The sequence below is a fragment of the Osmerus mordax genome, chromosome 6, assembly GCF_038355195.1.
Source record: "Osmerus mordax isolate fOsmMor3 chromosome 6, fOsmMor3.pri, whole genome shotgun sequence".
NCBI lineage: Eukaryota > Metazoa > Chordata > Actinopteri > Osmeriformes > Osmeridae > Osmerus > Osmerus mordax.
Genome location: NC_090055.1, coordinates 9,798,690 through 9,826,585, shown reverse-complemented (window position 1 = coordinate 9,826,585; position 27,896 = coordinate 9,798,690). Strand labels below are relative to the sequence as shown.

Below are 27,896 nucleotides of genomic sequence, written 5' to 3'. Positions count from 1 at the left end.
TTGGTGTGACGATAATTGGTTGGGTCCCACCATCCCCAGGAAGTGTATTACCATAACAACAAACTTACCGACAAAGTGATTTGTACCGGATTCTGCGAAACCGCACACCTATCCATTACCCAATCGACACTGGCCCCCAAAACTCCCACAGTTCCCTCTAGCTATACAAAAAAAAACTATTCCTAGTCATCGCCTGCCAGATTCCACCAAACCACGCTCACAGAGGCAGTCTCTCTGACACACTCACACATTTGTTCGTGTTTAACACGTTACGGGGTTGTGGGGGAGAGCAGTCACAGGCCATCAGACACCAGATGATGCCAGATCCCACGTGAGAATGATTAGCGATTTAGAGGAATCTATGAGTTGTATTCCCCTCATTCCTCGCCCATCGCCCAGGGAGGTGGAGAAGGAGGGAGGCAGAGGGAAGGAGAAGGGGAGAGAGAGAGAGAGAGAGAGAGAGAGAGAGAGAGAGAGAGAGAGAGAGAGAGAGAGAGAGAGAGAGAGAGAGAGAGAGAGAGAGAGAGAGAGAGAGAGAGAGAGAGAGAGAGAGAGAGAGAGAGAGAGAGAGAGAGAGAGAGAGAGGGAGAGAGGGAGAGAGGGAGAGAGGGAGAGAGGGAGAGAGGGAGAGAGGGAGAGGCTTTTTCTCCCCAAAAAGCCGCTGGGGGTCAAATTCTGTTCTCCTCACTTAACGTCTACATCTGGAAGCTTGTTTACAAATGCTGCAGTTTCCATCTTCAACAAACAAACACACACACCCACGCCTGCGCTCGTTTCCCTGCTGTGATGCCAAGGGATGACGAGGCTCAAGTGTTGCTGTGTTAGGTCTCCCTTAGCAACGAGACGAAGAAGCCATCGCACACACACACACTTTCCTTTATCTATGTATAAATTTTTTGGGAATTCCCATTATGTAGTTATTCTTTTTTTCCACCTGCCCTTCCTGGTCTCTCCTGGCTCGTGTCGTAATGCTGAGGACAGCAAACCAGGAGCGGTTCAGTCACATGGATCTGACCCAGTCCTCGCCAGCGCTCTCTGCTGTCAACCAGGCAGCAAACACAAATGTGCTTTTCCCCCCCGTTTCATATTTTGATCTCGAATTCTCGAAATGAACTATATTTTGTGGCTTGCTTTTTCTGTATTTTGCTACTTACTGTAATTATGTCTGCACAAAGCTATGAACGTTTTGTTTTTGTGTGGCATTAACATTGAATAAAAAAATACAAAAATCTGAAAATGTTTTATAGTTGCTGGCTGTTGGGCTTTGCACAACCATGCTGTCACTAGAAATATCAAGAAGAAACGTCATGGAAGTCAAAACAGAACATTCTGAACAGTCAGTTCCTGTGTGACTAGTCGGACGGATAATTTACTAACAGCCCAGCGCGTCTCCTGCTCTTTGTCTTCAGAGGGTTGGGAGTTTGGCCTCTTTTTAATTAGCAAACGGCTTTGAAGTTTGTATCATTACCAAAAGGACAGAGTTCCCCTTACTCGCTGTCACTCTCCTATTTGCTCCCTCTCTCTTCCCTCCTTCACTTTTATTCACTGTTAATATAAATTATAAAAATTCTTAAACTGATTTTAAAACGGTTGTTGTGATGCCGGCAAAACCGCTACGCTCTTTGTCCTCCGCTCACCTGCTTTTCTCTCTCTTCCTTGCTCGTTCTCTTGTGGGGATGTAGATTTGCCAGTTAAATAGACACGCAGGACTCTGCCTTGTGAAGTTATACGAGGTGACTGGAGGTAACTGTCCTCACAGCACAATCAACCCCTCCCCTCTCAGAGCAACTCCTTCCACTGACAACAAAACAATGTCGCCTCCCAAATTTTAGTAAAACACTCTCTCCTTATCTCTCATTCAAACAAACTGCAAACACTATTTGCCAGGGGCACACCTAGAAAGGCCATGTGCACTCATTCCTGGAGGTGCACTCTCATTTCCAGTCACCTCACACCCCCACCACTTCTCCCTCTGTCACACAGAGGGCACTAACCTTTCCTTGACCTTGGCCCCTAATAAGCAGGTGCCAGTGAGAGAGTCACTTCAGAACTTTATAGTTAGTCGAGGTCTATTTCTTTCTTGTTCTCTCTTCCTTGATGTGTGTGTGTATGCAACAAGAAAGCCATTAGCCATACGGAGACACAGAATATTCACATATTTACACACAGGCAGATGTGTTCAGAAAGCAACCTTGTTAGACTTGAGACATGGGACTTATCTAGCAAATCTCTGAGAATTCTCGTTCCTGAGAAACGAGAATAGGGCATGTTGAGTCATTCCTGCTATTTTAGGTGGCCATTTTGTAACAGAATCTTCCTCATGTAATCCTGTCAGTTAAGTAAAAGCAGTGGGGCAAATGTTTGCATCAGACCTGAGTATGTCTTGGCTGCTCAAAATAGGACGTGTTTTTCCAACTCCTCTGTTGTGCGACAGCGCACATTGCATGCTCTCACAACACACACACACACACACTCATCCACTTGAATACTTTCAACATTAAACCCGGCCTCTCATGGTTACATTCACACATAATACATAATCTGTCTCACTGATGTCAGTTATTGTTCTCATGTGTGCGTGTGATGTGGTTGATGAGAGACCATTTCCCATATGGCACGTGGAAAATGTGTTAGAATGAGTGTGTGCTTGTGCGTTTGAGTGTATGTACACTGGATACAGGGATTAGGGGGGGGTTGGAATGGAAGTGTGTGTGTGATCGAGCATGTGTGTCACATACAGTGTTTGATTGAGTGAGGATGAAGGGACGCGAAGTAGGAGTGTTTGTCGGCAGGAAGTAAAGGAGGGTCATAATCATTTATAAACGGAGTCCTCACATGTGGCTCGTAAATTCACACAGCAGAACACTAATTGCTCTCGGTTCTCCACTCGCTGACAATCTCATTGTGTCATCTGGTGAGGGCAGTGACAACATGGAGAAGAACGCAACTGGCCAGTTTTGCGGAAAAGTCACAAAAAGGACAGTGTTCGGCAGCCACGCTTTCAGCTCCAACATGGTAACCAACAGCCAAAGAAGAATGGACTAGTGCTCTCTGTTACAAATCTGAAAATCTCCCGTTGAGATGTGTTCAACAGCCGTGGCACCGAATTCACCTAAAGAAAATCAATTAGGCTTCACCTTTCAGACGACAAATTTAGTATAAAATTCTCTATGGTTTTCAGTGCAGTCATAACTGTTTGACAACATTGCCGAAGTTGCGTTATTCCGGTGTTTAGAAAAGATAAGAACATAGACGCACACACACACACACACCCACACATGGCTGTAAGTGACTCAGCAGAAAGTCCCGGCAGCCATTTTGGTTCAGCCGCCAGCCTCATTGGGACAGATGAGCTTCAATCCTCTTCCTTTTTCCTTTAATCTCTGACCGCAGTCTGTATTGCCCCACAGCTGTGAGACACTTTACGCACATGTTGTATGGACCAATAGGCCGACGGTACTGTTGTACATCATTTCTCCTGCGGTCCATATGAACCGGTCATCACGTTCTGGTCCTTATCCATGTCTTTCTCTCAACCATGGTTGTCATCTGGTTTCCCTTTGCATAGCCAAAAAGGGGTTGTACTTCCTGTCATGGGATGGGATAACGATAGGTTTGAGGAAATCAGATTAGGTGGTGTGTACGTGTGTATGTGTGTGTGTGTGTTTTGAATGATTCTCCTTGTGACCCATGTAAAACGCAACAACAACAAAAATCCAATAAAATATCCCAATTTGACAAAATGAGCCCACCTCCTGTTTTGCACAATGTCATAGTCCCTGAAGCATCATCAAGGATTGCATCAGCCAGGGAGAGTAGTTCATGCACTATCCGTCTGTGTGTGTTGTCTACAACAATGCTGATGTTTTATTTATTGTGGTTAAGACTGGGTGTGTAATGCTAAAAGTTTGCATGTGTGTAATGTCCAGACCCGCTACATTTTATGAGGCATGCCAACTATAACTCAAGAATACCTCATGTATCAAAAAGCGTCTGCTAAATGAATAAATGTAATGTAATGTATAGGCAGGCCTAAAGCCCTAGCTAGGAAAGAACAAATGATTTGCCGTCTTTCCACATGAAAATAATCAGTGATCATGTTGACAAAAGGATTACAATACAACTGTCCTCCCTCTAATGTACATTTATTTGAATTTCTACGGTAAAACATACAAAGGTACCTGGTTTCATTGTGAGGTCTCTTGGTAGGTGTAAGGTTGGCCGTTTCCTCCCCCTCTTGTGAGAAAAGCACGGTGTGTTCAGATGTGACATGGTTACGAACACAAGCTCAGAAAGTGGAACTTGCTGTGTCAACGTTTGAGAGAAAAGTTTCCCTCATACTAATACTACGATGTTGGAAGCGTAGAAGAATCATGCTACGCTCAAATTAAAATTGTTTAGTCAGAAGAGGACCAAGACCGAGTTTTTCGTTTTGACAAGGAAAGCTTAGTAACTTTTAAGCTAATTTAAGAAAGCCGTCAAAGTTTCTCCCAAATGTGTTTTTGAATACAAATCTGGTCAGGAATGATTCATAAATTATTAATGTAGCAATACCATCAGCCTACACTCTAGTCAAGCTTTGATTATCAAACCGTTGTAACTGACGGTGACATCAGTTGAGTTAGGACATTTTGATCCTGCAGCGGATGTCAGCCTCAAGGAAATTACATCCTTGGATGTTAATAGTTCACCCCTTAAAGTTTATCACTTTAAGGGGGGGCTGAATCCAATCAAAATCTTGCTTGGTCACCATTGCATTTTTTAAATCTAATTATACAAAACTGTATTTTAATCAAATGCAAAAAGGTTAAACACACCTTTTCAGAAATGCACTGTTGGCGTGACTGAACCTTGTCTGTCTGTTCTCAAAAAGTGGAGTGGCACCAGTCTCATGAGTAAATGGTGCAGGGTAGACTGGGGAGGGTGGGGGGGTAAAATACAGACCTCAGTTACTATAGCCATAGGGCAAGGGGATGTGCTCCAAATGAACTGCTATTTCCTGTTCCTGTCTTTAAGCTTAGCATGGCACGGAAATGGACATAAAGCTTGATAGCTCTTAACCAAAGTGGCTGTTTTTTGTGAGCTACCCATGTTTTCCTAAATCTGTAAAATATTCAGTGTCACAAAATCAGGAATTGAGACTCGGTAGCTAAACGCTTTCCTAGGTAAAGGTAAAGGCACAATGGTAAAATGACTGTACTGCTCAGGTGTTCTCTTGTGCTGCTACAGTAGGTTCACCTAAAGCCAGCTTTCCCTAATACTTGATAAGGAAGCCCTTATTTCAGATAATCATCAGATGGCATCAAATAAAAACACCCACAACCAAAAGTCAGATTAGAACAGTGAACATTTATATCATAATTTACATTTGGACATTTTTGCACATAAATAAATGATGTAAACCAGAATGTAAACAGAGACAGTCAATTAGTTTCCTTAGTTTTCTCCTCAAGAGTTTAAAGCTGCTGATCAAAGAGAAGGCTTTGGTCATACTTCAGGTATGGACAGAGAGAGAGAGAGAGATAGAGAGAGAGAGGGAGACATAGGGGGAGGGGGGAAAAAGAGAAGAGATGGAAGGGACTGATGTGGAACTGTTTCCAGACCACTTGCCTCGGGTCACAGTTACCGTGGAGACATACAGAACACAGTCTTAAAGCCAATACGGAACAATCAAACGATGTAGATATGAGAGGAGCAAGCACCGGCGCAGAAGTATTTAAGGGGAAGGGCCAGTGCATAAGAAGGCCGAGGTGCTTTGGTCTGTGCCATTCACAAACAAGGAGAGATCCAGAGTCCATTCTTTTCCATAAAAAAACAAACAAAAAAACCTATAAAACAAGACCATAGCTAAAGAGCTAACACTTCATCAGATACACATACAGTTATCTTTGTTTCCCATTCTTTCAGTCTCTCTTTTTTGTGTGTGTGAACAAATTAAAGCCAAGTGAACTTTGGTTTGTAGCTTCTCGAATCCCCATTTGAATACACTGTTGCAGTTAGCGTACATGTCTTCTTTAAGGTTTTGATAGTAGTTGAAGTTCCCAGTCTTATATGTGCTACATCTCGAACAGACTTTGCAGTCCTTTGGACCATTTGGGGAGCTTGCACTCCAGTTCATTTTGGTTTTCTTTTTCAAGTAGCAAAAGCAATAAATAGAATACACCCGCCTTCAGATTACTCTCTGAACATACACCAGCACACACACACTCCAGTCAGTCGTACCAACCCGCACACATCCATTCACAGACACGCACACATGCACACGTACATACACTGAGGTAACTGTTGTTGAAAATATACAAAAATGCCCTTTTTCTCATTTAAATTAAGTGGAGAGGTCAGCACGAATGTGGACAAAGGGAAGTCTTCTGGAAAGCTGAAAAGGTCAAATAAAGCTCTTTCTTATCAAACAGCTAATGTGGCAACCTTTGGCAAAACAAAAGTACAAGGTCTCTCCAAACTACCTTTGACCCTTTTTATACCTGCAGTATTGTTTTTTTAGTTTTTTTTTTATACACAACCCTGAAAATGGACACTGTCACGCTACAGGTCCGAGGTTTCAGTCTCACAGGACAGATAGGCCTACCGGTGAAGAGAAAAAGTATCTACACAGAAATGGCCGCAGAGAGAAATAGAAAAAAAAAACAGTCAACAGTCAGATACAATGAATTACCCAGTCACTGTAAACATCACTTCCACATATTGCTATCAGAGAAGACCAAAATTTGTATAAATAAATTAAGAAGATTATATAATAATAAACTGATCCAAAAAAAATGGACGACAAATAACTACATAGATATCAATAATAATAATAATAATAATAATAACAACAACAACAACAACATGAAATCCAGGACAGATGATTGTCTTTTGTAATAAGTGTAGGACACTCTGGAACTGTTAAGTGGTCTGGGGGACAGTATCATGTTTAAGCCCTGAGTACATAAGTCCCTGATAGGTTGAAAACGCATTTTCATCCCAATTTTACCACCAATGAAAACCGAGAAATCGGATATTTACACCTGTTGCTCCGGGCAACCCAGTTCTCTGAGCTATACAGTCTGAAGCCGGTTCATCATCGAAGGGGTTAAGCGTGTTCCTCCGACTCTTGCTTGACCGTGACGTTGGCCGGAAGCAACGGAGGAGGACTGCTCCGACACATTTTGATGACCGACGTCTCGTTTGCTGACTCATACAGGCCGTAACTGGCGGATAGGAGCTCGCTAGGAATCCCCTTGTGGTGGGGATGGTAAGGGGAGACTTTCAGGTCCATCTCCCTCCACAGCATGCCCAGGATCTGTTTCTCCAGAACGGCATCCATTTCCACGCCTCCCTGCAGCTGGTCCAGCCTCTCTGCATGCTCGCTCATGTCGAAGCGCTCGATCTCCTCGTTGGCCCGTTGGAGCTCGTCCAGGGAGCTGCCGAGCCTCAGGGTGGAGGGCCCCATGGCGGAGCTGCCTGAGGGGGAGCTGGCGGCCAGGCAGAAGCCCTTGAGGTGGAGCCGCAGGCTGCACAGGTGAACGTAGTGGCGGTGGCAGTGGGAGCACTTGTGGGGGCGCTCGCGGGAGTGCAGGCGCTTGTGCAACTTGAGGTGGACAAACTGGGTGAACTTGGCCGGGCACAGCTTGCACTGGTAGGGTTTCTCTCCAGAGTGGAGGCGCAGGTGGGTCTTCAGGTTGCTGGTGCTACTGAAGCGCTTGTGACACACCTGGGGAGGAGGGCACGGGAGATGGGTTAGCGGTTGTCCGGTAAAAAGTGTGTTGCATTGACAATGTATGGATTGGTAGCTGGCAAGTAGCTAGCTTCTACATGAATCATCTGGAAGTAGCATAACATAATCAAGGTGACTCAGTATTCTTACGCATAACATCAACAACTAGCGTAGCATTAGCGTTAGCCTTACCGTGCACTCGTGGGGCTTCTCTCCGGTGTGGACAAGGAAGTGTTTCTGCAGGTGGGCCAACTGGGTGAAACCTTTGTTGCACGTCTGACATTTGAAGGGCCGCTCGCCACTGTGGACACGCAAGTGGACCTAGATGCCAGAAGAAAATACACGTTTAATTACTAAAATAGGCCCGGAAACAAGATTTCTTGATAATTTTCTTAAGACATCGATCAAATTACTGGTTTAGCACAGAACAAAATGGCGGCGTCCGAGTCTCACCTTGAGGTTGGAGAGCTGTCCGAAGGTCTTGCTGCAGACGTTGCACTCGTACTTGATCTTGCCGTTCTGCTTCTTGAGCGGGTAGGGAAGTGTCTTGTAGCCCGCGGAGCCACTGCCTCCACGCTTCATCTTGCTCAGGTTCATGGCTTCCTCCTCCGACCTGCTGCTGGCGCTGCCCAGCAAGGCTGAGGTTGAGGTAGGCTTGGTGGGCACCCTCTCGCTGGGGGGCGAGGTACCCGCTGTGGGGGACCCACTGGAGGGGGCGTGAGGGTGCCTGTGTGGGGCCCCGTGACCCGGGTAAGGGTGGTGGGGGCCGGCCTTGTCCTTCAGGGAGGTGGCGGCCGAGAAGGCACTGGTGGGGGCGGGGAGGAGGAAGTCCCTGGGGACGGAGACCGAGGAAGGATGGATGGAGTCGGGCATGAGGAAGCGTCTGGAGGCGGCGTCGGAGGGGAGCAGGGGGATGTGTGGGGGCAGCAGGTTGCTGTAGAGCGGGTACATGCGAGGGAACATGCCCCCCACGGCGGGAACGCCGCCGCCAGGCAGCGGGTAGTGAGGAGGCAGGAGGTAGCGGGGGTAGTGATGGCCTTGGGGATAGAACGGCGAGGACAGGGGGGCGGCAGGTGGCGCGTAGCCGGGGTAGGGCCCCAGACCTCGGGGGTAGAAACCAGAGGGCGGGGCTGCGTGCTGGGGGCCGGCGGGGCTTCTTTGGGGGCTGCTCTCCGGGCTACTCCTCGCCGACGGGCTGGGCGTGGCCGACGACTGGTTGCCGGGGGAACGGGTGGCCGGGTAGCCGTACTGAACGGGGCTGGTCTTGAGGCTGAGGAAGTCCTCGGCCATGTGGGGGTGAGGCCGCAGGGGCGGGTAGAGGGGCCGGGGGTACAGGGGCCTCTCAGGGCTGTCAGAGCAGCGCGGCCGTGTGGCCAGGGGCCGACTGGGCTCCCTCTTGTTGGTGGAGGAGGACGTGGTGCCTCGGAGGATGGAGGACACGCTGTGCTCCCTCTTGACCGGGGTGGGGGTGGGTGTCTGGGTGGTGCTGCTGACGATGCGTTCCTCGCTGGCCTGCTGCTTGGCCTCCAGTAGACTCTGCTCTGTAGGAGGGAGAAGGGAGGGAGAGACAGTCAGTCAAAGGTTTTCAAAAGTCAGTTGATCGAAAGTCTGGAGAAAATGGGTCCCGAAACGGAAGACACTTAAATGTGCTTGTGTTCAGGGTGGGCGTTGGGGGTCGGGAAGAGGTGGGGCACTTGAGAAACACAGTAAGTAACCCAGTGGTTCAATTAGGGAGACAGGTTTGATGAACGATCGGTGGGGGGCTTTGCAAAAGACAGGAAGTGAGGCGTAACAGCTGCCTCTGGGCAATGTGTGTGTGTGTGGGAGGGGGCTGGGAGGCAGCAGATAAAAATCAAGATAAAATCCAAATGGGGGTAGGCAGGTCTGATTGAAAGTTTCCTGCTAATAGATAGATCCTCTTCCAAGTTTGGCCTCAACTTGGCCTTTAACACACACACACACACACACACACACACACACACACACACACACACACACACACACACACACCTCCTGGCAGGACTGGGGCACAGTGAGAATGCTTTGTTTGAAATTGTTTACTCTTCCTCTGGAAGATGACAAACATGCGCACACACACACACACACACACACAAGCAGAAGTCTTCAGAATAACCCTGAAAATACTTTTACAAAACATGACCCTATCCTAAACTGATTTGAATTTAAGAACTATCACTTCCCATGATTCCTCAACATGTTGTATTATCTCCAGGTTAAAGGTCAAAGCAGAGCCCTTCCTGCTCCTCCCTCACTCACACCTACGGTCACCTCAACATGATGAAAGAAGGGATTACTGCAAGAGCTGGCTGGCTTCTCACACAACATAACTAAAAGCCCCTTACTTTTCCAGCAAGCGCGTTGTCGGCAGTTAAACCTCCATCTGTGTCAGCGTGGACATCAATAATCCCACCCATTTACTGCCCAGCAAACCTTTACTGGAGGGTCATGGAAGAACTGAGGGAACACACACACACACACACACACACAAACACACTGACCCCTACTGCAGTGTTGCAGCGGCAGTGAGTAAACAATAAGGTTATCAGTATCTACTCCCCCCCCCTCCTCCTCCACCTTCCCCACCTCCTACTGCGTCCCTCAGATATCTCCAGCCCCTCCCCCTCCTCCCTTTCTTCCCCTGTCCTCCCCCTCGTCCCCTCATCCAGAAAACAAACAGGACAGCCATCTTGGAGATATCAATCTGTCAACACGGCCCCTTCGCCAGGAAGTTCAAGTAGTCAACGACGGAGGTTGCTTTCTTCCTCTCCGCCTCTTCCTTCGCTCCACTCCGAGAGCCAAATAAATTAGACAGAAGGGCCAAAAAGCAGTCAGCACCTCAAACACACACACACACACACACGGTTAGCAGATGGGGTTGCCTGTGTGTGTGTTCATGCGAGTTGGAAAGAGAGAGTGTTGGTGTGTTGGAATGCCCTGAAATGTACAGTATGCGACTTGCGTGCTGGACAGGTGGGGTGTTTCAGGGCGGAGTGTTTCAACACACACACTCGAACGTTTAGAAGGGCTGTATTGCAAAACAGGTGCCCAGAACTGTGGCCCTGAAGGCAAAGAAAATGCAGTGCACATACTTCTCTTCTTAATGTGGACACACTCCAAGAGAACCAGAAGAGACTGAGTGGGAAAACTAATGCGCCTCAGTCATAACGGACCAGATGCTTCTTGCTGACTCACATACACATCTCCGTTTTCTTGCTGACTCACATATACAAGCTCCACTCTTACGCACTCTCTCTCTCACACACACACACACACACACTCACTCACTCACTCTCTAACCTCCAAACCCGAGTCTAGTTCCACTATGACAGAGAAGCTTTGGGGGAGCGGAAACCTGAAATGAGTGAGAGAGAAAAAAGAGGGAGGAATGGAGGTGTAGATGAGAGAATTGTATAGAGAGGAAAATGAGGAAAGGCAAAAGGAAGGGTATAAGTACCTGAGTGGAATTACAGGTGTGTCTGTGTGTGTGTGTGTGTGTGAGAGAGAGAGAGAGAGGTAGCTACAGTAAGTCACTCCCAGGTCAGTAGCGGCCTCTGGGGCTTAGGGTCGAGAGACATAATTACAGAGAAAGAGAGAGAGAGAGAGAAGGGTGTGTGTGTGTGTGGGGGGGGTAATCACCAGGGGGGCCCAGGGTCTCTGTGTCCCTCTGCCCCAGGGGCAGTGTATCTCCCTGGGCTCTGGAGTCACCAAGACTGGGCTCCGTCGCCCCCAGCCACCCCACCTCCAGCAGGACTATCCCAGCTACACCTGGAGGCAGAAGGCCGTCTCCACTCCTCAGCTCCCCCTCTGTCGCTCTCTTTGTCTCCTTGTCTTTTCTCACTCTCTCCCTCTCCTAATCTCTTCGAGGATAGAAGGGCTTTTTTCCCCAACTGGATTTGCATTTATATGATTTTAGTTTTCGAGCCCCACCTCCCACACACACACAAATACCTTTCTACAGTCCTTTGATTCTGGTTAAGCAACAGACTAGAGTTGGTTGGTTGGGCAAGCTTTCATGTTGAAAGAGTGTCTTTAACTAAGTAACACTGCAGCCTTACTATCATGTCCATCCTCTCTCTCTGTGTCTTTCTCTGACGCTCTCTCTCTCACACACACACACACGCATAATTACACTGTCAGTGAAGCCGTTTTGGCGCTCTCACACAACTGATAGTGTTGACAGAGATGAAAGGTGGATTGCGTGTGTGTGTCTGAAAGAAAGATAGGAAGAAAGAGATAATGACAGGATGATGTTCAGAGGAAGGAGACATGGGTGCACACCAAAAGAATATGTGGCTGAAGAGCAACACACTTAGGAACTCTCTCTTACACACACGCGCACACACACACACAGCAAATCATGAATACTGATGTAGTGTTGGAATGCTTTGGGTTTCATCCAACTCTCACCCTCACCAAACACCGCACAACTGTGGCCGAGCTCATAGGCTCCCCTCTCCTCCCCTCTCTAGCCTTGCCAGCAGGCAGAAGGGTGTTTGCGTTATGTGTCACGTATATCAGGGAGGTTTTTTGCTCTGTCAAGCGGCCCCAGTCATTACTAATGAATACGTAAGTGAGACTACCCAGAAAAGCTCAGGTGCGCAACCTAGTACAGTAAGAGGGCCAAAAAAGCCCACAACAATTCATCCAACCATCCATCCATCCAAGTCCTTACTGAGTTTCTGCATCATCAGCTCTCCAGAGGGCGGGTAGTGGAGGCGCTGGGCAAACTCGGGGCAGTACCACACCAGGAGCTCAGCGCCAGGGGCAACGGGCCGCACCGTGTAGAAGTAGACCTCCATGCCGTTCTGGCACGCCGCCAGGTTCTGCTCGCTGGCCGAGTGGGCCGGGTTGACGTAGCGCATCCAGTTGGACTGCTCCTCTTCCAGGCCGTCCACAAAGTGGTGGAACTCACCCTCGGAGTATATCTGATGAATGGAGGGAGGAAGAAGTCAGTACCAGTGACGTACTCGTCAGTGACAGGGCGAGCAAGTTTGAGAAAGGAGACATTTTGATAAGGTGAGATCTAAAAAATAAAAAATAAAAACGGAGAAAACATAAGGCAAATCTTGACCCAACTCTTTTGATAATCTAGTATATTCATCCCTCTTTCCCTCTCCACCCTCACCTCTCTCACCCTCTCTCAGTTCACCATTCAGCCTCTTCAAAGTCCGGACAGAGAGACAGAGAGAGATCGACTGACGGCTCCTCTCTTTATACTCGTCCTGAAGGACTTGACTCATTCTGATCTCCTCTCCCCCTCTCTCTCTCTTTCACCCGCTGACTCTCTCATAATGGTGATTGCACCATCACCTCAAAGCCAAAGCGTCTCTGACTTGTTATTGTGGCCCAGGCGATGGAGGTGAATGGAACACCTTGCCGAATACAGATTTTGTGTACGAAGTGTTCACTTACAGGAACATTGACATGTAGTAGTTTCTCTTTGCACACTGTAAAAATGACATCACTCACTCCTCTCCCTTTCTCTCTCTCTCTCTTTCTTCCTGTGTTCCGGTACAGATTTGACTACGTTTATGTGCCACTCTTACTGATATAAGAACCGCTATCTTATGCAGTCATGGAGCAGATTTAAAATGCCTAGAACCTAGGAACAAGTTCAAAACACCATTGATTGCCAGTAACAGTGTTGACAGAGTGGAACAAACAGAGACTGCTTTGTCACTCTGCGTATGAGAGCCGAATGAATTGCAGACTAATATTTGCGCGCACACCCTGAGAAAAAAAGATCACCCTACACCGCAGAGAAACCCCCCCCACCACCACGCGCACACATACACACTTCCTCAGAACCCCGAGAGACCCCCTGCAGTGACGTCACACCCTGCCAGTGGAACAGGAAATGACATTTTTGTCTCTCCATTGTTTTTCTGCCGTTCCGCTGTTACTGAAAGTGAAGCTGCTGTGACTGTGTAACGCCCCCCCCCCCCCCCTCCTCCTCCTTCTCCTCCTCCCTGCCAGAATGCTCACCCGCCAGAAGTACTTCCTGTTGGCGTCTTTGCAGACGCTGTCTGCAGTGTAGCACTGGCCCACCAGGGGGCCGAACCGGGTTCCTTTGGGTATGTACTCTCTGCTGCACACTCCAATCACCTGGGAACAGATACAGAAAGAGAGAGTGATAAGCAGTGTGTGTGTGCGCGTGTGTGTGTTTGCATGTGTGTGTGTGTGTGTGTACCTAGGGGGAGAAAGAGTGATGGAAGTGTGTGGCAGCACTTTAAGGTGACATGAACTACCACCCAACTCCAAAGTAATAGCTGTACTAACAGCATAGTGGTTCCATAGGTACTGCTATGTAAATGCACTTTATTACGGTTTAGTGGCACAACTTCACTTGGGTACAAGTGAAACTCGACTGGATGTCAACGCTCGTCTTGTTTTGGTATCACAACCTTCAAATACCCATTGACAACTTCCCCTCACCCCTTCCACCCCTCCCCCATAGCCTTCTCACACTTTTGTAAAAAAATAAAAAATAAATAACCTATACAACCCATTTAACCTATATGTCATTTCATAGTAATTGCTACAATATTTTTTGCTAAAATTATTTTTTTGGTATGGCTATGTACTTACATGGTAGTTACTGGACGCTTAATGTAAAGTGTTGCCAAGTGTGTTTATGAAAGTGTGTGTGTGTGTGTGTGTGTGCGAAGAGGTCTTAGGTGGTCTGAGGTTCGGGGGCTGATTTACGTAATCGCATCCTGCCTGGACGTCAACGGCCTCCAATGAAGAGGGCGGAAGGAGTCATCATTTCATGATTGAATCAACAAACAAAAGAGGCTTGTGTGAGTGTGCGAGGGCTAGTGCTCTGATGAGGGAAACAGCCGTGTAAACTTGTGTGAGTGTGTGAGGGCTAGTGCTCTGGTGAGGGAAACAGCCGTGTAGACTTGTGTGAGTGTGCGAGGGCTAGTGCTCTGGTGAGGGAAACAGCCGTGTAGACTTGTGTGAGTGTGCGAGGGCTAGTGCTCTGGTGAGGGAAACAGCCGTGTAGACTTGTGTGAGTGTGCGAGGGCTAGTGCTCTGGTGAGGGAAACAGCCGTGTAGACTTGTGTGAGTGTGCGAGGGCTAGTGCTCTGGTGAGGGAAACAGCCGTGTAGACTTGTGTGAGTGTGCGAGGGCTAGTGCTCTGGTGAGGGAAACAGCCGTGTAGACTTGTGTGAGTGTGCGAGGGCTAGTGCTCTGGTGAGGGAAACAGCCGTGTAGACTTGTGTGAGTGTGCGAGGGCTAGTGCTCTGGTGAGGGAAACAGCCGTGTAGACTTGTGTGAGTGTGCGAGGGCTAGTGCTCTGGTGAGGGAAACAGCAGTGTAGACTTGCCGTTTGAATTCCGCCCGCGAGCTCGTGTGTGTGTGTGTGTGCGCGCGTGTAGGCACACACCTAGCTCTCTTGAATAGACGCGTCTCTGTTTCAGACGCCTTGGGGGGTCAGAGTTCAGCGTCCCCGTTTGAACGTTCATCGGGTCATGCCACAAAGCATCCCCTGGGTTATGAAGCCAAAACGCCGCCTTCTTTCTGTAATGGCCCACGTGGCCCCTCCCTCCACCTCCCATTCTGACACCCCCTCTCGTAACCACCGAACACACCCAGCCACATCAAACCCAACTCATTACCTCCAAAGACTTCTCCCCTTCAAGGGGGTATCCACACCTGATATTAAGAGGCCTTTGTTCCCTTTGAGACAATCGCGATTTTGAAAAAAGAGGACGTTTTGAGGAAAAAAAGGAGAGGAAGAAAGGAATAAAAAAAAATACTAAAAGCAAGCCTGTCTGAGAGTGAAGGATTACCGTGCCTAGATGTTTAGCCTAAGATCCCGTCTGTGGTAAACTTGATGAACCTACATGTGTACGCCGACACGCTCACACACAACCGTGTTCTCGCCTTCACCACACACACACACAGACTTAAAGGCTACCGCACGCAGACAGAGATTTCCCCAAAGGGTTCTCCATGCGTGTCCGAAGTAAACTCTTCCACGCCCAGCCCCGTCTCCCCTTAAGAGTTGGGAAATCCCCGTTTCTATTCGTGGGAGGAAGCAAATCTCCAAATTAAAGTGTTTTGGTGGATAACCTATTAACTGACTTCACAATGCTCCCCTTAATGACGGTCAACATCATTTGATCACTTTGGATATTACCCTCTTCCCAAACCTTTCTCTCTTTCCTCTCTTGCTCTGTTTCTCTATCAGTTTATCTTTGTGACCTGCTTCCGTCAAAGGGAGATTAATATTGACTGAAATTGTATCAGCTCGTAAACAAAGTACTGTAGTACTGGAAACGCACACGCACAATTTTCCCCTCTGGTATGATAAGAAACACAGACAGCCAATGATTAGAAAATCTATTCAACTCAACCAAACAGGGTCTTGATCAGGTTAGGACCACAATGGACTGCAACCATTCCTTGACCCCCTGACACCACATTCAACCCAGAGCTCACACGCTGAGTTCAGCATCCTGATCGTGATGACAATTGTTGCGTCACTTAAAGCCACGAGCCGTCTTTAGTTGACTCAGGTAGTCTAAGGCCTTCCAGTCCAATCATGGTTGAGGCTGTGAATGCTGGTATGGTTGACATTTGGAGGGTTTAAGTTACCCACTCTGGCAACCCATTGTATGTTAGTGCTCCCTCTAGGGGATAATAAAGACAACTGCTCTAAATTGGGATATGAAAATGATGCTTCTTAGAAACACATGAACAAACGCACACATCAATATTGTTTTATCGCACTCTGATAACAGCAGAGATAATGATTTATGATAGCATGGACGTACGGAAGATCAACTCTTGATGCAGTCTGTGTAATCTTCCATTACATCTCAGTGAGTGGGCGTGCGTGTGTGCGTGTGCGCGCGATCCTCTGCAAAAAAAGGTAAATCCCCTTCAGACAGCGCTTACAAACAGTTGTAACCATGTCTGTGTGTGTGTGTGTGTCGGTGTGTGTGAGAACGAGACACACTTCACCACAATATCCCCTAGGGCTGCAACTTTTCAGGGTTGACGGTATGACGAGTGTTGAGTCACGTGTGTGTGAGTGTCTGTGGGGGGGGGGGGGGCGGCGGAGGGGGGGGGGGGGGGGTACATTGTCTGTGTGGCAGTGTGAGAGTAGGATTCCAGATGGTTGCCATTGTATGAGCATCTGTGTGTGTGTCTAAGTAACCGAATGTCTGTAATTGTATACATGCGTTATGCCGAGAGAGGATGTCTGTATTTATTGGACGGAGAGTGTACGCGTGTGTGTGTGTGTGTTTCGGCTCACCTCTGTGGAGCTTTCCGGGTGTTTGAACACCAGATTGCGGGGCAGCGACGCCTCGGCCCTCGTCAGGCCCTCGCTGTCTGGACTCGGCTCCTGGGGTGTGTCTTTGACAATGTAGGTGCACTTCTCCTCGAACTCTGCCTCCGTCCACCTCATCATGTCGGCCTCTTCCATCGTGGGGTCGGCGGCGGCCATTTTAGATCTGGCGTCCGTGGCGCTTTCGGTGTTCCTGTGCAGCTCGCTGTCCATTTTGTCGTCGTCGTGTTCAACGGTGTGGGCCCCCTCAGTAGTCAACATGGCCGAGCTATGAGAGGTCGCCTGAAAGGGACACAGAGAGAGAGAGAGAGCGAGAGATGCAGTGAATGCGTCAGACAAAAAAAAAAAAAAAACAGATAAAAGATTTAAACAGATTTGGAGAATGAAAGACACATAAAAGAGATGAAAGGGAGATAGCGAAGATAAGGACAAAAGGAACCAGAAGTGAGGGGAAGAGCATGACAGAGAGCAAGAGAGGCCACTAGAGAGAGGACTTTATTATCCAGTGTGTGAGTCAGTGAGGGCTGAGTTACTATGATACAGATTGAGTCAGCAGACTGTCTATCTGAGCTGTGTGTGACGTTTTATCCAGACCTTGTGTGTGTACAGTAGGAGGCCACCAAAGATAGGACATTGTTTCCCTCCACACATGTATTCTCGAAGCATTTAAAAGCAGGGACTAAAAAGGGGACGGGAAGTCCAAAGACGAATATTTTTTGTTATCGTTTGCCATCTACAATGCGTGTCTCAATTCTTCTGAGCATTGCACGGCCTGCCCATTACCCAGCGAGCAAACAGTTGGGCTGAGCAGACAGCGACCAATGAGTGCGCAGATAGACCGAGTGGCCAATGACAGACAACCCTCAAGTCTGCTGCCGTGAGCTGTGCAAGCTGCCGTCTGGTCACAGGGTCAAGGCTTGCTACCCCGTTCTTCCCATCTTTCGTTTTTCTGTTTTTATTTCCCTCTCCACACTCCCATCAAATGAAACAAAGTGTTGTTCTGTCCATCCTCACCCTTCTCCTCGCTCTCCTCTCACTCTCCTCTCACTCTCCTCACACTCTCCTCACACTCTCCTTACACTCTCCTCACACTCTCCACACTCTCCTCACACTCTCCTCACACTCTCCTCACACTCTCCTCACACTCCTGGTCCCTTTCTCTCTGCCCTTCTTTAGCCTGCTTTTTCCTCTTTATCCATCTGCCCTATCTGTGTCTCCCTCTCTCCTCCCCGAGGGGGTTAGAAGGGACAAACAGGAGAAGGTGTAGGAAGGAAGTCTGTCTGAACGGGGGCTAAAATTGGAATCCGAGTGGCAGAGTAGCGGAACCAGCAAATCATCCCAAGTGTGTGTGTGTGTTTGTGTGTGTGTGTATGTGGGAGACTGGGGAAGGGAGCGCCAAACTTTTCCATTTGGGGGGCCACAGCAGCACAAACAAACTTCAAACAATTCCCACCCAAGACCATCCCACACACAGACACACATGCTCACAAAAGGGATAAACATCTATTTTCCACACAAAGGAAAAAAAAGTATCTATGACCTCTCCATAACCACAATTTATTGGTTTGACATGTATTGAAAGACATCCCAAAAACTATTGACGATAGATCGGAAATATAAGTACTAAAGCTTGGTCATACCTCAAACTCACGTTACATGTTTTATTATCCATTTTGTGTTTTTTCCCCCAAGTCCCAAGGTTCCACAAATATTAATTAAGTATTTACCAGACAGCTTTGCAGTTTCACTAGGCAGTCATTTTACGATCAACTTCTTTTGTATACATTTTTTGTTCAAATATTTATCGTCATATGCTGCATTTTAGGAAAATAATTTGGCAAGTGCTGACTTGCCAATAAAATAATTTACACTTTAGAGGTGACTTTGTGAAGTTTCATCTGTTCTTTGCTGTAAGGTTTCATTTTGTACGACATCTGTGAAACAAGTATAGTATTGAAACTGAGAATAACAAAAGTCAACTGATTAATTCAGCTCTCAATTTGGTAAGTATATTCCTACAACACATACACTACACTACAATGTCCCAAAACATTTTGGGGATGTTTTATAATTGTTTTATTAGGCAACTTACCTAAAAAAAGTATTCAATTTCTGTTAATCTAAATGAACATCTAATTTCATGCAGTCGTAGCAAAACATTTTAAAGCAACAGCTTGAAATGAAATTTAACTTGAACCAAACTTCACTCAAGGAATGGAGTCAGAGTCTAACATATGCCGATAAAAAACGTCTTAATCAACTAACATTCAACACAAATTCCTACGATTTTACTGCTATCCTTTCAACAAGTTAAATAACAAACGTATGAGTTTCAAACAACATCGGCAAGTGAATAAAACTAAAATAAAACTGAAAGTCCCAAGAGATTCCCTTGAACAAAACATCGCCAACAGCAATCACAATTCAAATAAAAAAAGATAACTGACAAATCAGCCAAAATGGAGCACAATTCAGAAAGCCTGTTCACCCCCCCCCATGAAGTAGCTCAAAAACACAGTAGCAGAACTCTACTCACCGAAAAGCTTTGGTCCCAGCCACACATAGGGCTGTCTGATTTGTCCCTTGGGTGAGTGTGTGTGCGCGAATCAGCGTGTGTGTGCGGGACAGGTGCAGCTCTCCCTCTCCCCCTTTGCTCCGAGCGCTACTCCACAGTGCCAGTGGAGTGTGTGAGCGAGTGTGTGTGTGTGCTCCAGTGAGTGCCTTCTGTTTGACTGACTGAGTGAATCAACATCTCACTTGTTGAGGGGGGCCATAAGCTCCTCCCACTTCTCGTTGTTTCTCCCGCCCCTTCTGCACCGCCCACACACACACATGCACACACACACGCACACCACCTTCTACTCAGTAAAAAAAGTCCAAGGAAACAGCAGGCGCTTTCACCTGATGCCTGAGTTTTAGGAAGAGACGGCTACACACACACACACACACACACACACACGGCAGAGGCCAAGATAATTGTATGATTTTTGTGTATGTATTAAGCACAATGGCTTTATGGTTTTAGGTGTGTGTGTGTGTGCATGCTTGTGTGTGTGAGAGAAGGAAGAGTAACGTCCGTCCACAGCTCAACACTTGGTAAACAGTGGAGGGGCACTGAGTCACTTTCAGGATGTTCTCTTTCCCCAGGAAGAGAGATCAACAAACCCCCTCTACACACACACACACACCAACACAAACACCCACACACACACACACACACACACACGCACACAAACACACGCCCTCTAGAGGGCGACACTGGTCTGACCTCGTCTTCGCATTTCCTTAGCTCTGCCTTCTCCTAATGACAAGAGATTGATCAAGGCTTTCTTGTACTCGAGTGAAACCTCAACGTGTTTTCTTTTTATCTGCCTCTCCAGTCTACTCCACTTCTGCCTCCCTCTATCTGCCCATGCCACTTTATCTCCATCTTGAGCTGGTCAGATATGATTCCATTGCAAAGCCCCCTCAAAACACCAGGCAACTATGTCCGGGAATTTGACTGGAAATCCCCCTCGCTGACTCTCTTTGTCTGTTTTAAATATCTTCCCCACTCTCTTCCCTTTCCCATTCCAGCCCGCTCTCTCACTGACCATCTCACCTCTCTCTCCCTCTCCCTATCTCCCTCCCCATCTTGATTGACAGCTGCCTCACACAGGGTGGAGAGAAGCGAGGAAGCAGCAAACAGGATGGAGGCTCTTCAATCTAAACACTTCTCCCCTCCTCTCATCCTCCCACCCCACTGGTGACAGAGGGCCGGCCACATCACTCGCTGCCTACTCCTTCCTGCCAACGGACGACCCGTCGCCCTCCGAAACACACACAAGCGCACACACACACACACACGCATCATGCCAGATCTGTGACACATGTGTTTTGCATGTTACGCTCTGCACCAAAGCAACTGCTCCCAAGGATAGAAACACACTACAATTTGAACTAAAGAAGAAGAAAAGCACATGACAGGGGACAGATGAGAACTAGTCGTCCCCGAATTAGAAAGACACGTGTTCCATCCCTATGACTGGGAGAAATCTAAGTCAAATCACACACACACACACACACACACAAATGCTCGCCAACCATTTCAATTTTGTCACCACCTCTCCTTCTGATCCCCCCCCAACCCCAAACCCCTCCACTCAAACTTCTCTTCCTCAGGAGCTCCAGGGTATCTCCCCCTCTCTTCTCTGTCTGCCAACCCACCCTCATGATGGAACGAGGGGGCGACGGAAGGCAGGACGGATGGAGGGAGGCACAGGGGGGTGGGGAGGGGTCCCCTGTGCTCTGAAGGCAAATTCAAATGGTTCTTTCTGTTTATGCGGAAGGACGGGAGTGGTGTGTGTGTGGGGGGCTGTATTTCATGTGGCCTGCCTGCATGCCTTGGGGGGGGGGGGGGGGGGGGAGAGAAAGAGAGAGACAAAGGAGCGTTGGAAGATGTGTTCATTTCTATGAGGGCCTCCATCACGATCTACCACGGCCCAGCGTGCGCGGGCACACACACACACACACTTGACCAAGTGTCTCTGGGGAACCTGACTAGGAGAGACGCCAGAATCACCATTTTTTTTATGAACTTCACCCTTTGGGCTGCTTTTTGCATGGGGCTTTTTGCATAGCTGCTTATTTTTCATTCAAATGCTTCAACTGAACCATTTGCATTTATATTTCATTTAAAACCTCTCTCTCACACAGAGAAGAATCTTTTTCACAGGAGTTTTACTGATTCCTGTCTTCCTCTCTCTCCTTCCCCCGATTCATATTGGCAGCTACCTCAATCCTTGCTTGTGGGAAATTTAACCCTAACCGTGTCACACGATCCAAGAGTGGAGATTGGCCCTTGGCCATTTCCTCTGCATGACTGTACATGTACAACGCCATGTACATGAAACAAATATGTATATTTTCTATATGTGATTCTATGTAAATTAAAGGCAGACGCAATCTGTCCTGAACGTAGTCTACCCTTGGACTTTCCTCTATTTCTGAGTACAGACCGGTTCTGCATGGGACTTGGGCATTGTTCTGGAAGAATCTAATCCTTCAATGACAGTCCCATTAGGGGGAATTAGAGAGTTTAGACCAGGCCATGATCCCGTTTGGGCTTGGAGAAACACGCTTCCAAGTGTGTGTGTGTGTGTGTGTGTGTGTGTGTGTGTGTGTGGACAGTTGGAGGGGTCTGGTGCTGGACGCGTGGCATGTGTCATGTCGAGCCCCCCTACAGTGAAACAGGGGTGGGGCTTGGGGGGTAAGGCAGTAGCTCTCCTAATCTTACCAATCCGCCTGACTTCACACACACACACACACACACACACAAACAGTTACCCCTTCTCTAGCCATCTGGAGCTAACTTTGTCTGAGTTGTGTGTGTGTGTGTGTATATATATTCCACACAGCCACCTCCTTTGGAAAAGCTAATCATGGTCCACTTGGCACACAAATCATTACATTGTACTTTTCATTACGGGGCCAATGGCTTGTAGATTTGGGGAGTTGACCAGCACATGTTTTCATCTATAGGGCAGAATAGGAGGTGGAAATGGTGGCCTGTGCCTACATTGCGTGTGTGTACAGACACACACAAATGAATGATCAGGCCAAACCACTTCCACACACATGATCTCTCTTTTGGTGCAACATTTGTGAAATACAAAGGTATTGCTGTTCATATATAAAGAAATGTTTACAGAAGAGTTCCCATAACTTGATGTTGTGCTCAATTTCAATGAACGAACGCTTCCTGTATCCAGCTCTTGGGTAAATGTTTATCTGCGTTTGCGTTCCCATAAACAACTCGAAACGTGCGCTTAGTCACAGACTATTCTTCATGAATCACATGCCTGCAGTTTTTGTACAATTTAGAGTGAAGTCATGCAGCATTACACAAATTATTCCCTTTAGCCTACCGATTCACAATACATGCCTTCTGCGTCATCGAATACATGTCTAGTACTGACATTTGGATAAGACGGCAAATCACAGCCAACATGGGAAATTATATTTTAAAAACGATATTAATAGATAAAAGTCTTATAAAAGAATCTGTAACCACCGCTCAACGCGACAGCTGTACTTGAAACAATGTTTATGTAGTTGTCAGGTTGTGGTGTGTGTTACATGCGCAAAAATAATAGTGCTGGGCGCGTGTGCACATCTCCCCATGCCCGTGTCAAGGAGCAAGACACTTCACAGCGGGAGTCCAAACTGCTATAAACGGTGTCAGCCTCGAAATGTATTCGGTTTAGAACGATATGCAAGTGGTGCGGCTTGACTTGAAAAACTTTGCAATATGAACTTTTGTTGGACAAAAAAATCTCAAATGTCTATATCCATAACAATTGAATTATGTAGACCCATAGTTTTTGAATAAAGCGCATTTACACGTGAGTAAGTGTAGCTACGTTTCCCCTAACACTGGGCTGAATGAAAGGGGTGTTCTGAAAGTGATCCATTGAATCCCTCATCACACTGACCATTTGCAAGTGACCAGAACCTATCCAGAATGCTTTATCAGTATCCATATCGACACAGAGCTGGAACAGCAGGGATAGGCAGTGTCCGTTTGATTCCCACAACAACCAGGCCTCCATTCGGTCATAAAACCCCTATCTGAAACTGTCAAATTAATGTGCTGAATCCTGAGTTCTAGCCTAGATACAAAATTGAAAATCTTCGATAAATTAAGAGAAATGTAGACATACATATTCTCTCCAGTTTGAATATCAGTCTATCAAACACACATTTTATTAGCCTATTTCAAACGATCAATGTTTTTACATTTAGTCATTTAGCAGACGCTCTTTTACAGACTGTACACATTTGGAGCGCGAGTGTGGAGGGAACTCGGTCTCACCTGCTTGCGCTTCCATGAACTTCCTGTCTTGATAGAAATGGTAACAGATCCGTATCCAAAATCAGAAACTCGGGTGTCTTCAACGGATCGTTGTTTCACTTTAGTCCGAATTTGCTCTTGTGGATTTAGATGGGTCTGAAGCGTAGACCGCACACTTTCCAGAGTAGGCTACCCTCCTTTCTGAGCCCAAGTCAGCTCCACCCAAAACAGTAATTAGGATTAGCACGAGCAATTAACAAAGCAAACTCCCCTTTAACAACTCTCTAGATAACGTTTGCGGAGTGGCACTATTCTTTACTTTTTAATGTATCTATTTATTTATATTTTGTACAAGATTAGCTTGTTTTCAGACCTTTGCGAAATTAATGATGTTAACATTGCCAAAATGTCCAGATAGTTGACACCTTCAAGCATCGAATACCACCACCTGGGGCTCCACTTAATTAACGGAACAAACAAAAAACGAATGTTAATATTTATATTGCTCGCAATAGTTTAAGTGGCCTACAAAGGCCTACAGTTGATACTGTGGAGAAATAGACGTTTGGACGTTAGGTTACTTGAATATTTGAACACAGTTAACGAAGAAAACGAAAATGTGGACACATTTGTTAATATATCCTTTGATTGGCCAAAAGTCAATGATTACATTTTGTTTAATATATGCCTATACATTATTTTAAAATCTTAAAGGCCTATCCCCCTTTCATTATCTTAAATGTGGCATAACTAGTTTTTGTAACCACGTACAGTATGGAGTCATTATATAAAAGCGATGTAAAAGAAATGTATAGGCTAATACAAATAGCCTACTATGGATCAACTGTGTTTATGAAGACTGTCTCAGTCGAGTAAATCAGGTTATACGTTGATACTTTAAACATATTGTTCGCATATATTTTAGGCAATTTGTTACCAGTGTAAAGAAGGTTTTCCGATTATATAGGCCTGACCTATAAATGGGGTTTGTGCTGGGAGCTTTCATAGGCCTACTTGGTCTGGCGAATTCTGTTCCCAACACTTTTCATTAGCAGCCAGCGAGAAGTCACCTGTTTAACTGAGACAACGAATATGCTTTGCATAAAAAATATCAAAGAAGTTCAGAGAAACGGGAAGTGCAAAAATTGCTTAGCCTACTAAAAGTAAGGATGATACCATGTCATTTTCCTTTTTTTGTGCAATTACCGTTCGTTCAGTCAGGAGTCAGTTGAAAACAACGCATATCTAATGTTTCTGAGACAGACCGCCCCTGTGTTAGAGTGAGACATTGGTGCTAGTGCAGAGCACCTGTTAAGCTTATCTGCAGTATAAACCCTTATGGTGTACTGTCTGTACCCCCTCCCCCCCCCCTCCCCCCGATACCCCTCAATCTGTCCCCACCTCCTCCTCCATCCTTCTCTCTTTATCCTTCTAGTAATGGGGTCCATACTGCGTGGGTTAGCCTCAGTGGCACACTTCCGTCATGCCCAGAAGTCTCAGATCTTTACGCGAAACAGACTTGCTCTGCCTGTCAACACACACAAACACACACATACACACATACACACACACACTGAACAGGGACGAAGCTCCTACTCCCCTCTTCAAAGCAGTGGAAGTGTGTGTGGGACGATGGATTTGATGGGAGGGATTTGTGGGGGCAGGGAAGGCAGTAGGAAGGAGAGTCGGAAGTCTTTTAGTCTTGAGGGGCAGATACACACACAGACACAAACACACCTTGTTCCTGCCCTAGGAATACCTAAAACCACTCTCTCTCGCTTTTACTCACTCACTCACTCACTCACTCACTCACCTGCTAACTCACTCGCTTTCTCTCTCATTCACAAACAAACCCATCCACACACACAAACAAATACACTGTTATATCGAGGAAAGCCCTTGGCTTTATCCTTCTCTGGCACAGAGCTGTGAATGTGTGTGTGTTCTGAAATATTTGGCTTGGCCGACTGCCAGAGAGAGTCAAAGCCAAACTGGGATTCACCCAGAACAGCAGCCACGTGCCACAGAAATGGTGTGTGTGTGTGTGTGTGTATGTGTTCATTTTCACACACACCTTTCAAAGTATTAGTGTGTTCCATTTTGTATTTGAATGTATGAGTAAGTATGAACTTTTAACATACGCGGTCATTCCAAGTGCCATACGAAGACAAAGGTTCTAACCACATAGCTGCATAACAGCGATTTGTGACCCAGTGTATGTCATTGGGTGTAGTGTCTCCCTTCTCCCTCTCTCTCTTTCTATCTCTCTCTGGTTCTCTCTTTTTTCTGTCTCCCTTGTCAATGAAAAACCACGACCTCGGTTGAACAGAGATAAAGAGGTCAAATGTAAGAGCTGTGTGTATGCGTGTGTGTGTGTGTGTGAGAAAGAGAGAGAGAGAAACCTATTGACACCAACAATTAGGCAATCCAGGGTGTGAGAGCAGGGGACACTGACATGAAGCAATTTCACTTTCCAGTGTTAGTAGGTCGTTGGGTTTCTGTGACAAACAAGTGCTTCTTTTCTTTGCGATAACAGTCTGGCAACGACCAGAGGGAAAATCCAGTGAACTCAATGGTATCAGATTTGCAACTGAACCTGCCATGTTCCACAGACCTACTTTAATTCTGTGGGACACACATACACACTTGTTGATCTAGGATATTCAGGGGGCGTGTTGTAACTTGGTATAGGAGAGCTATTCTGTACAGTACAATATACTGTACAATAAAGGAGTGTTGTGGGACATAGTGAAAGTGACAATATGAACGGATTAGGTTTACCATTATGACCTAGTATAGTTTAAACCATGTCTTGATCATTTGGCTAATCCTGAGTAGAATAAAATAGAACTATATTACTATTAGGGGAAAATTAACAAAAAAACAAAAAAGACTATCTTGTTGATGTTTGGACAACAAACTGGAGGTTTCTTTTCACCGTCTGCTTGAAATCTACCAGATGTTGTCTTGTTTTTATATGCACTAGTGAGCATATTTATTCTAGTACTTAGGTTATTTGGTTTTGATGAAAGTGTATGACTGGACTTATATTTCAGAAAGCAATCTTTTATGTTCTACTTGCGGACTTGCTGTCTACATTAGCGGAAATAACAGTATTGCATTTAATGTTTGATAAAGTTGCTCTTAAAGGAATATTTGCCAAATCCCATCTCATTCATTAAAAAAAAAAAATTATGCTTTGATTATATGTCCATAATAAAACAATTCAAATGATGATGTGATTTTGTACAGCCAGACAGAGATTTACTTTCACCGGCCTTCATTATAAATATGCATTAAGAAGACACAATTGTAGTCCATTGTGTCTTTTGACCTAATTAGAAAATCAATTATGTTAAAACAGATTTAATGTTTTTATTAATCCGGTTATTAATTTAATTCAGATTTGTAGCTGGCAGCTGGGGCGTGGGCGAGGGGAAGACGCCACTGATTATAGTTATTGATTTATTTTGAAAGTCCAGACAAAGAAATTAAACTTTGCTGAGCTTGGGTCCAGAAGTGTGGCTTGTCGTGGCTAAGCTGGCTGGCATGGCCCTGGGAGAAGGGCAGGGATACGAGTTTTACAGCAGATGTGGATTTAGGATCAAAATGTAGACCACTGTATGTAAAAGGTGGGGCAAAAGACTTAGTTTGGGGTTTAAAAGGCACGAAAGGCTTGTTTGGCCGGATGTCAAGTATTTTTGTTTCCTTTCCTGAAGCTGGTGCAGTAGGGCTCAGAACTATTGACAGCTCAAGATGGTGGAGAGATGCATTGCATTGTGGTTTGTGCACTCAGCAGGACCGCCGCGTTTCTGGCCGATGCTGGTTGTGCGGGATCAGCGTGTTTTGGGCTGAGTTGGAGTGGGCGAGGGGCCTGGCTGGGCGAGGGGCCTGGCTGGGCCAGTGCTCTGGGCTGTGGCTGCAGGCTCTCCTCTGACCAGGTCAAGTGGAGTGATGGATGAGCTGGAGGATGGTTATGGCAGGTGGAGGGGATCCGCTGGTCACCAGAGCAGCTTAATCAGCACCGC

General features: G+C 46.6%; 1 protein-coding gene across 1 annotated transcript; it reads right to left on the bottom strand.

Annotated features, from left to right (window-relative positions):
* Positions 1-5,329: 5,329 nt before the first annotated feature.
* prdm1a (PR domain containing 1a, with ZNF domain) lies at positions 5,330-19,749 on the bottom strand. Its single transcript, XM_067237724.1, has 7 exons — positions 19,573-19,749; positions 17,004-17,318; positions 13,721-13,840; positions 12,408-12,660; positions 8,168-9,255; positions 7,907-8,035; positions 5,330-7,711 (listed from the first exon to the last, which is right to left on the bottom strand). The coding sequence occupies exons 1-7, from the start codon at positions 19,597-19,599 to the stop codon at positions 7,091-7,093; spliced, it is 2,553 nt and encodes an 850-aa protein (XP_067093825.1). The 5' UTR covers positions 19,600-19,749; the 3' UTR covers positions 5,330-7,090.
* Positions 19,750-27,896: the final 8,147 nt, after the last annotated feature.

Excerpts from the sequence above, each read along its gene's own strand:
- prdm1a (XM_067237724.1), bottom strand. The coding sequence starts at position 19,599 with ATGTGTGGCTGGGACCAAAGCTTTTCG. Across the intron at positions 13,841-17,003 it reads ACCCGGAAAGCTCCACAGAG|GTGATTGGAGTGTGCAGCAG; the intron begins GTGAGCCGAAAC and ends ATCTGTTCCCAG. Across the intron at positions 7,712-7,906 it reads AGAAGCCCCACGAGTGCACG|GTGTGTCACAAGCGCTTCAG; the intron begins GTAAGGCTAACG and ends CCTCCTCCCCAG.